Below are 10,177 nucleotides of genomic sequence, written 5' to 3' on the forward strand. Positions count from 1 at the left end.
TAAAAGGTAAATTATCTCTTATTTTAAAAAAAAATTGGGTAGAATTTATTTTAATTTTATAGACGTCTTTGCTGTTATTAGAATCTAAAAACTATTTCAGTACACTCAACTAATTTCAAAAATCATTTTAAAATTTTACTCGTGTAATTTTCTAATTGCATTTTGTAATTGTTTGTAGTATAATTATTTTTGGAATTGTTAAATTTCTATTGATTTGTTATTGCTGGTATTATGTTATGAACTTATGATATCATTGCTTTGTTATTATGGTATTAACTTATGGTCAATAATTCAATCTTATTAGACTTATGTTTAATTAATTCTTAAATATGGGGCAAGATTATCAATCAAGTATTAATATGATTTTTGGATTTATACGAGAACGCTTGTACTTTTGTGTAATTATTTATTATTTTGTATTTTATTTTATCGAAATTCGGTTGAATCAATTAAACCTATATACCTCCATTTTTAGAACCTTGATATTTAATTTATTTATTGAAGAAAAGACTTTCAAAATTTTTACTTTAAATAAATTTACTCTAATCCATTTAAAAAATTTTTAAAAGTAATTTTTTTAAACTTTTTACTTATAAAAAGTAGTAGTATTAATGTCCTATTTTGAAAGGCCGGCACAAGTATGATCCCAATATGAACAAAGAAAAGAAAGCTGCTGAAATGCACGTGGCAGAATGCGAAATGTAAAATTGACAAGCAAAGAAAACAACACTTTTTTACAAACACACCGAACACATCACGGTAAGCACGGTTAGCGGAGAAGTCCTCTTCCTTCATCTTCTTCTTTCTTCCCTCCTTTTTCTCTTACTTCATTCCATTTCTCCAATCACAATCCCTTTTCTCATTCTTCTTTAAATTCCTCTACTTCCCCCTTTTCTATTTTTAACTTTTTTCATATCCTTAAAAACAATATCGTTACTTACTACTAATTTATCCCTATATTCTCGATTTTGCCCCTCACCTCCTCCATTACCATTCTGGTACCTCTGTTTCATTCATTTGTCACATTATATACGCACATAAATCTCACCAACAAGGGTCTTTGAGTTTCTTCTTCATTTTCTATATAAATATATACTGAAATCTTTGTCTCTCTGCAAGAGACAATTCCTCTGCTTAAGGTATTTATGCTTTCATTTCTTTTCTGTTTAAAAGTTTGTTTCTATTTGTTTTGCTTAATTTTCATGCCTCTGAAACCGAACAAGGAAGAAAAAGAAAAAATAAAAAAGAAAAGAGACACGTTAATTTCATTTAACTTATTTGGTTTTTGTTCAATTAGGTTCCTCGTGCTCGTTTGACTTCATTCTTGTGCCATGATAAATTTTTTTTTTATTTTTTTTCTTTTGTGATAAGGTTAACTGCTTTTTGATTTATGTGTTTGTGTTAATTGAGCTTGTCTGAGATCCAAGTTCCATAGCAGTTGTGTGATTATCTCTGAAAGGATGGAAATTGAAAGCGGCTTAAGATGAAGGTTTTAACTCGTACATTTTTTATTTTTTTCGGCTTGAGTTTTGTGTAAAAGTTGAAGTTGGATTAGTAACTATGTTTTATTTTCTGTGTTTTTCTATAATATTTGAATGGTAAAAAGGCATGAATTTATTGCTAGCTTGTTAATATTGTCGGTTGCATCTCCTTTTTTTTCCTTTATTGCTTATCATGATTGTCAAATATCTTTAGGAGGACTTGGATCTCCTTTTGGATTTCTTCCTCTTTATTTGATCTGTTGAGAATGTTAAATGGCAAATAGTTTTATTTTTTCTTTGTAGATTGTTTGTTTTGTATAGGTTGTTCAGTGAGTTTTAGTTCTAGAGAGAATTAAAGATGCCGGGAATTGTTACGAATGGAGTTCATGAAGATGGGGAGACTAATGAGATGAATGGGAATCAGTCACCCTCAAAGGAAAACTTGACTTCTGTCAAGTCTCCAAGGAGTTCCCGAAGTCCTCCAAGACATGAAAGTTCCAGTCAGCATCATCCGGCTGATCGGGTGGTTGAGGTTGAGCCCTCGATCGAGCAGCTTTATGAAAATGTTTGTGACATGCAGAGTTCGGATCAGTCACCATCAAGACGAAGTTTTGGATCTGATGCCGATGAGTCTAGAATTGATTCGGAGTTGCACCATTTAGTTGGTGGAAGGATGAGGGAAGTGGAGATAATGGAGGAGGAAGTGGAAGAGGAAGTGGAAAAGGAAAAGAGGCAGCGAGGTAATTCTAGTGGTGAAATGTCTTCTAGGGCCAGTAGTGTATCCAATGATAAGAAATTGGATGTGAATCCTGAGATCCAATCTGCAACCACAAGTTCTGTTTCTTCAGAAAAATCAGTCAAAACATCAAACCCGCCATTGGGCGCCGAAGCTTCACAAAAATCAAGACCCAAGGGAAAAAGTATGGCAAAATCTCCTGCAAAGTCTCCTGCAAAATCTCCTGCCAAACCTGCCACCAAACCTCCTGCTAGCCCTAAACCAGTTAGAGGAGTTACTGGGGTGAAGAAAGCGAACAATTCTCCACTGAAAAAGTTGGTTTCGAATAGCCGATCTGATTCAGCTCAGTCGGTGCTGGTTAATCCAGAGAGGGCACCAATATTGCTGAAACAAGCAAGAAATCTGATTTTGTCTGGGGATAATCCACAGAAAGCTCTTGAATTAGCTCTACAAGCACTGAGACTGTTCGAGAATTTCAGTGATGAGAAACCTAGTTTGGAGCTGGTTATGTGTTTACATGTTACGGCAGCAATATACTGCAACTTGGGTCAATATAATGAGGCAATTCCAATGCTTGAGCGCTCAATTGAGATTCCTGTTATCGACGAAGGTCAAGAGCATGCTCTTGCTAAATTTGCCGGTTACATGCAGCTAGGTGACACCTATGCTATGCTGGGTCAGCTTGAAAATTCAATTATGTGTTACACAACAGGTTTTGAAATCCAGAGACAGGTTCTTGGGGAAACAGACCCAAGAGTTGGTGAAACTTGTCGGTATGTGGCGGAAGCTAATGTGCAAGCAGTGCAATTTGATGAAGCTGAAAGGCTATGCCAAATGGCTCTTGACATTCATAAAGCAAATAGTTTGGCCCCATCTCTTGAAGAGGCTGCTGATAGGCGGCTCATGGCCCTTATATGTGAAACAAAGGGAAACCACGAAGCGGCTCTTGAGCATCTTGTTTTAGCCAGCATGGCAATGGCAGCAAATGGCCAAGAAGTAGATGTAGCAGCTGTTGACTGCAGTATTGGAGACACATACTTATCCTTGTCACGATACGACGAGGCTATTTGTTCTTATCAAAAAGCGTTAACAATTTTCAAGACCTACAAAGGAGAGAATCATCCAGCTGTGGGAACAGTCTTTGTGCGCTTGGCAGATTTGTACAACAGGACAGGAAAGTTAAGGGAATCAAAATCATATTGTGAGAGTGCACTCAAGATATACGAGAATCCAATGGCTGGAGTTCCTCCAGAGGAGATTGCTAGTGGTTTTACAAATGTTTCAACTATCTATGAGTCGATGAATGAGCCCGAGCAGGCACTCAAGCTACTGAGGAAGGCACTGGAGATATACAATGACACCCCCGGTCAACAAAGTACAATTGCAGGGATTGAAGCTCAAATTGGGGTAATGCACTACATGATGGGGAACTATGCCGAGTCTTACAGTACTTTTAAGAATGCTATCTCCAAGTTCCGTGCTATTGGAGAGAAGAGATCAGCATTCTTCGGTATTGTCCTTAATCAAATGGGACTTGCTTGTGTGCAGCGGTACGCCTTAAGCGAGGCTACAACTTTATTTGAAGAAGCAAAGGATGTTTTGGAGCATGAGTATGGACCATATCATCCTGACACTCTTGGGGTATATAGTAATCTTGCTGGAACCTATGATGCAGTTGGCAGGTAATCGCCTTTTGATTGTGAATTTTGTTGACGCTATTATCTCCAGTCTGCAATTATATTGCACTCGACTGCATTTTCGGTGCGGTAGTTTGCACTTTTTCGTCATAGTCACATTTTTCTATATCTTTGGTGGCAACATTTTCTTTTGAAGTTAATGGTTAAATTATAACACTTGGCATGTCTATTTGGATGCTGATTAGATATGTTTATGAAAATCATTGAAAAACAACAATGTGGAGCATAGTTCAAGTGAAAAAACAAACAAAAATGAAACAAACACCACAAGCTATATCTCCCTATATTAACACCATACCCTCAAAAGGGTATTTTGGGAGTAAATGAATTGTTTACGGCTTTAATAGTTTTGCACTTTCCACGACTGGGGTGATATAATTCTTCCATTCTCCTTAAGAGGTTTGATATTTTGTTTCAGGCTGGAGGATGCAATTCAGCTTCTGGAATATGTTGTTGGTATGAGGGAGGAAAAACTCGGCACAGCGAACCCCGATGTCGACGAAGAGAAGAGAAGGTTGAATGAGCTATTGAAGGAAGCAGGTAGAGTTCGCAGCACAAAAGCCAGGTCACTTGAGACTCTTCTTGAGGCCAATCCTCCTCCTTCTGTAAACAACCTTGTCATCAACGCCTGAGGGTCGTTGAAACTGATCAATATAACTTTTCAAGAGCTCTTATGCCAAAGTAGTGTTTAGTATATTAGGTAATTTGAATGATTGCATAGTGTTCATAATTGATGAGGAAAAATGGAAAAGTTGGAGAATGTAATAATTTATATCCAGATGTTATATTTGTATCATATGATGTAAGTAAAAGTGTATACGGGGTATGCCCAAAATTTGTGTATACAATATTTTTGTGTTTTCCCCGTCCTCTGTTAAATAATGACGGAAGAGTGGAAGACTCTTGTTTGATTGAGACTCTACAAGTCTACATTCATTGCCGCTATGGCTACAATTGACAATTTTTGTACTATATTCTACAACATTAAAATTTGGGTTATAAAACTTTTTGTATAAAATTTTAAACGTTTCTCAATTAGTTAATTACATTATTTTATAGGAAAATTAAGACTTAGTTTACTTTTTTAATATATTAAAGGTTATTTATCTGTTTATTTTGCTAATGACTAATTTGATTGTCATTCTTAAAAACTTCTATTAAGATTGAAGTTGGTAACAAAATTTTCTTTCATATTGAGGCAGAATTGTTCTCCAGTAGTATCCTATCCTTTAAGTGTAATAACATTCTTCTAAAGCAAAGTTTTACACAGTGAAATTCCTAAGTGTCTTGCACCATAGGAATTTAAGCTGCAACATTCAGCATGGGCACCATATAATTTTATACACGTTTCAGTGTTATGTAATTTACATGTTCATTTTCCTATAGAAGCTTTTTTCTCTTTCAAAGCTGAGTTTTGTTTTCATGCATTTGTCAAAACCTCACTTAGCACGAATGTCGAAACCTCATCTCCTTTATAATCAGCTTTTATACTCCAAACATGAGAAGGAAACTCATTACTTTCTCCCCTTTCTTTCCCTCCAAACTCACAAACAAAGCCTAACTAAGTAAAGTGGAAATGGTCCTTACCAAACATTTTGTTGAGGTTCTATGTAATCTTCTATTAGTCAAGGACAACATTTTGTTTTGAAGCTTGAAGGGGAAGCCAGAGAAATGAACTTATAGTATGAAATTTACAGTAAACTTTTGCTTTCTCTCCCTCTCCCTTTGAACTGAAATACAACTTTTACTATGATAATTTTTTTTACGGAATCAGTGATAAAAACCATCTCATTCAAACAACAAACATATCAGCCAATAGGACTAACAAGCATACCCAAGATTAACAAAAATTATAACACTCAGTTTTCTTTTATAATATATTACATTGTTACCTGCTCAGCCAAATTTTCAAATATATAAGCCAAAAATTCCAGGAGCCTCTAGTAGGATATGATATTTCAAATGGAGCATTTCTTAGTGGTCCATTATACATAAACTTTCTCTCTGGATTATAAGATGATTTCTTCTTGTACACTGACATTAAGAGTCTTATTGGGAAGAACAATGCTGTTAACCACCACCACCTCATCTTCCACTGTCACAGCTTCTCCTAAATTATTATTGAAGGGAAGAACAAAGAGAAGGTTAGTAGTACTGAGAATGCAACAAACATAAAATTTGAGAACTAGTGATAAAAATTTGGTAACTTTTGTATCAGTTTACCCAGAAACAAGATTGTATCCAGATACATTGATACATTACAAAATCAAAATAACCAATAAAACAAAACTAAGGGAATAAGCAATTAAGTGAGCAGTGAAGTGTACCTAGAATGGTTATACCAAGCTTTTTATTGTAGTCACCTTCAGCCTGAACCACTCAATTCCACTATAAGTCAGCCACAGAAAGCTTGAATGGATGGTATATAAGTTTTTTAATTGGCAATTTAAATTGCGAATGTAATGGAAATTTTGATTGTTGAAAATTTTCCTTTATATTCCAATTGTCTCTATTATAGCTTTATCCACTTTATCAATACTATTAGAAATGCACAGAACTTGCCTGCGCTCGTGACCATCTTCCAATTGATGACTTCCATCCAACAATAGAATTTATAACTACTGCATTTTCCTGTCAAGAGAATAAAAAAATAAAAATAACACATACATAATGTTTATAGGTAGTAAAGAAGACACATCTTAGGCATTCAGTTCCGTACCTTAATTTCAACATCATCCAAGATGATACAGTTGATTAACCTGGCACCAGCACCCACACGAACATTTGCCGAGATAGAAGCATTGGGACCAATCTGCTGAATAAACAAAATTAGTTTACAGTTCTTTTTACAGAACAAGGAATCTATCATGAGAAAGAAAAGAATGAATGGAAAGAGGGTAAGGTATTCTCAAAGAAATAGAAAGCATGTAGGTAATAATAGACTGTGCCATATAACAAGGCATGTCAATCAACCAAAGAAATAGATCTAAGGAGAACACACCTAAGAAAAGCAAAAAGGACAACCTTGTACTAATATTTGTTGAAAGCAAAGAACAACCTTTGAAAATTCTCAGACCCTTTCCTGGCAAGACACCAGAGAATAGTAAATAGTATGGACTCAAGAAGAGCTTTAGCATAATATATTCACTCATAGTATTTGGAAATATCATATACTCTAGGTAAGCATTTTTGCATTTCAGATTTAGGAACATGTCCCATTATGATAAAAGATACACCTTGAATTCTCAATGTAGAAGCTATAATAACTGGTTATATCCATAGAAAACAATAAGGGGGTGTTCACAAGTTTGATTTTGGAGGGGAGGGAAAGGCTTTGCAGGGTTAAACCTCGTTCACGAGTTTTATTATTAGGAGGGCGAGGGTTTTGGAAAATTTTGTTAACCCTCCAAACCCTTCCAACTCCCAATTTTCAAGTTCTCCCAGATTGGGGGGTTTTATGAGATTTAATTTAATTTACCTTTTCATCCCTAGTAAAAGAATATATTACTCTATGTGATGTGTCTTATCTGATAGTAATACTAGCATCTATTTATAACAATAGTAAAACCCTGATACTACTAAGAGAATGATGATAAATATCAATGCTAATCCTGATTCCTGAGAGAAATATTTGATACTCTTTGATATGATATGATATGATATGATTATATCCTGATTTCTAGTACCTCGAAACTCGCAAACACACCCTACGTATAATAGGAACATATCTCAACAAAAATGCGGAGAGCTGGTTAATCCCTCGGCATTTAGCAGGTCTTTAGTGAATATAGCAGAAAATGTATTAATGTATTACCTCAATCTTATTATTTTTGTCTAAAAATGGAAAGGATTTATGATCTTATACAGGCAAGAATGGGACTACCTTTGCAGATGGATGAACTTTCGCAGATGGATGAATATATACATCACCAACAATGGTCGCACTTCTTGTACCATCTCCACTGGACAAAAGATGAGGTGAAGTATGCCGATATTGTGCAAGATACAACTCTGAGCATTTCAGGGATATTCTGTTGATGCCATGTATACACACTGAGTGAAATCCCAAAAATTCCACAATTTAAGCTTAGAGTAATATGAAGATAGTGCACAAGCCTACCCTGGAGTTTTGATTTGCTCCCAGAAATCATTTGTCTCATATGTATATAGTTGCTTCTTTCCAGCTAGGGGTGACAATATATCTTGATCCAGTCTTACAAAATCTGGAGGAATACTCCTGAAGGAAAAACATATTTCAAAACCCTTGAAGATATTGCAGTTTTACAAAGGAAGAAATATGTGCAATAAAAAAGTTTTGGGAATCAATCTGCTGCATCTGGTTTTTCACTGAATTATCAAGAATGAACAATGGAGTCAAATATTTATAAGCAATTAGTGCCATTGAAAAAATTGCCTCGAATTTGCTACACACCAAAACAAAGAAAAAGTAGGGGGGTTTAATCAACCTTGTGGCATATTGGAGTGCTTCAAAGCTGGAGACACGACGTAGATTGGCTGCAGTGTCAAAACAAAAGGAAATAGCTGAAATTTTTAAGAAATAATAAATAACGAAAAATAAAGTTTCACTGGTGCCAAATTACACAGAGCACAAAGTTAACTAGCAGTCTAGCAGACAGAGCAAGAGGGGGAAAATCAAAGGAAAGCATTCAGATATTCTTGTTCTCAAACTTGCTTGTTATAGACACATCGAATTCAATGTTATGCATGCATCAAATATAGTGCAGAAGAGTTTGAAAGAACGAGTACAAATAGACCTTCCTTGAAAGTCTAATTGTTAGAATGCTTTACTATGCAGACATCCATCGTGTCATATCAAAATATACCATATTTTTTCTTACATGAATAATAGAAAGGACTTCATTACAAAATCAGCTAAGGGTAAGTCCTTCTATTTGTTTCCAAATAGTTTTCTTTCTCCCATTTTGCCCTTTACCTTCAAACAGGAAATCCAATATAAATATCTAATTGATAAGACATTTGTGTACATGTCTTGATAAATGTGGCACATAGGCTAACTATCCCCCCTTTTTTTTTACATAAATTGAAAAAATAAGGACGTTCCCATTTTGCAATATATAGGCCAATACTCTAACGAAGAGCCAAGGAGTATAATTGATATGGATGTTTGGAATTTGGAAGAGCAAAGGAGTATAATTGATATGGATGTTTGGAATTTGAAAGGTTGGACATGGTAACTAATTTAGTCCTAATTTTTCTCAGCAAAGACAAAAGCTATAAAAGAAATAATAAAGGAAAAAATAAAATGTAAACAATTTTGAGACCTGTAATAATATATTGTAAAAGAAAGTATTGTATGAGGAAAACCAGGGGACAAGATGCATCATTTTGACTGCACACATGTTTGTTTGTGTGGTGCTTTTGAAGATGTGAACCAGCCATAAAAGAAACCATGCTTGTTCTATGTGGTATTTATTGTTTAAATATTGTTGATTAGGGAACTAAATCATGGAACACGACACTTTTAAAATCGAGGCCTTCAAAACTTTGACAGAAAGAGACCAACCTCTGCCTTCTCGATTTGTGGATACATCTTGGATGGCAGAAAAAATATCGGGCGTGAAAATATAGACTCCACAATTTATTAAGTCACTAACCTGCATATTGTAAAATGGTTAGTCTACACTAGGCATAGTCAGAAGCACGCTACAGCATTGGATTTTTATTTTCATATAAAATAAAGAGATACGAGCCAAACTGAATACTAACAAAAGTCTCAGGCTTCTCAGTATAATGCAGCAATTCATTAGTTGTTGGATCCGCAACCAACTCCCCAAACTCGCTGGCTAATTCAGCCGAAACCTACACATGAAATCCATATAACCACAGAAGGAAAATGTAAAAAATAGTTTCGCATTAAACAAGCATCTGCATTCCTTTAAATAGACGTGGATATGTATGCAATATAGTTTCAAGCACCGACCTTGATTACCAACATTGTCCCCATACCACCATACTTTATATGTGCTTCTACAAAAGACAATAAAGAAAGAGGTCAGTAGTGTCGAACCTCTGGAGAACTACTGTCTTAATAACCACATACTAACCAAGCATGGATGCTAACGGGAAACTGCAGCAGACGTCACAATTTAGGAGGAAGATATGTGACTGCAATACAAAAATGCAGTCCATCTGTTAGAACTTCGACATAAAGCATTTATAAAGTTAACCAGCAAAATAATGTAAAATAGGTCGTAGGAGATGTGTTTCTAACCGGACTGTCT

General features: G+C 35.2%; 2 protein-coding genes across 3 annotated transcripts in view; one reads left to right on the forward strand and one right to left on the reverse strand.

Moving 5' to 3' along the window:
• On the forward strand, positions 766-4,875 carry LOC107643954 (protein KINESIN LIGHT CHAIN-RELATED 3). Of its 2 annotated transcripts, XM_016347713.2 has the most exons (3): positions 766-1,139; positions 1,785-3,899; positions 4,333-4,875. In XM_016347713.2, exons 2-3 carry the CDS (start codon positions 1,840-1,842, stop codon positions 4,544-4,546), a joined length of 2,274 nt encoding a protein of 757 aa, XP_016203199.1. In that variant the 5' UTR covers positions 766-1,139; positions 1,785-1,839; the 3' UTR covers positions 4,547-4,875. The 2 variants fall into 2 exon arrangements, with proteins under 2 accessions (XP_016203199.1, XP_020980027.1); XM_021124368.1 differs by lacking the exon at positions 766-1,139 and having other exon boundaries at positions 1,151-3,899.
• Positions 5,723-10,177, reverse strand: part of LOC107643956 (mannose-1-phosphate guanyltransferase alpha) — a gene marked incomplete in the record, with an annotated part of 6,731 nt that continues 2,276 nt past the window's right edge. Inside the window, 11 exon segments of the mRNA XM_016347714.2 lie at positions 5,723-6,024; positions 6,242-6,284; positions 6,477-6,545; positions 6,634-6,726; positions 7,798-7,945; positions 8,035-8,151; positions 8,381-8,429; positions 9,460-9,550; positions 9,663-9,755; positions 9,877-9,923; positions 10,001-10,061. Of these exon segments, the coding sequence (XP_016203200.1) occupies positions 5,924-6,024; positions 6,242-6,284; positions 6,477-6,545; positions 6,634-6,726; positions 7,798-7,945; positions 8,035-8,151; positions 8,381-8,429; positions 9,460-9,550; positions 9,663-9,755; positions 9,877-9,923; positions 10,001-10,061 (912 nt within the window).

The sequence above is a fragment of the Arachis ipaensis genome, chromosome B05 (genome assembly GCF_000816755.2).
Source record: "Arachis ipaensis cultivar K30076 chromosome B05, Araip1.1, whole genome shotgun sequence".
NCBI lineage: Eukaryota > Viridiplantae > Streptophyta > Magnoliopsida > Fabales > Fabaceae > Arachis > Arachis ipaensis.

Coding starts and splice junctions, on each gene's coding strand:
- LOC107643954 (XM_016347713.2), top strand. CDS start 1,840: ATGCCGGGAATTGTTACGAATGGAGTTCATGAAGATGGGGAGACTAAT. Junction 3,900..4,332: donor ACCTATGATGCAGTTGGCAG/GTAATCGCCTTT, acceptor ATTTTGTTTCAG/GCTGGAGGATGCAATTCAGC.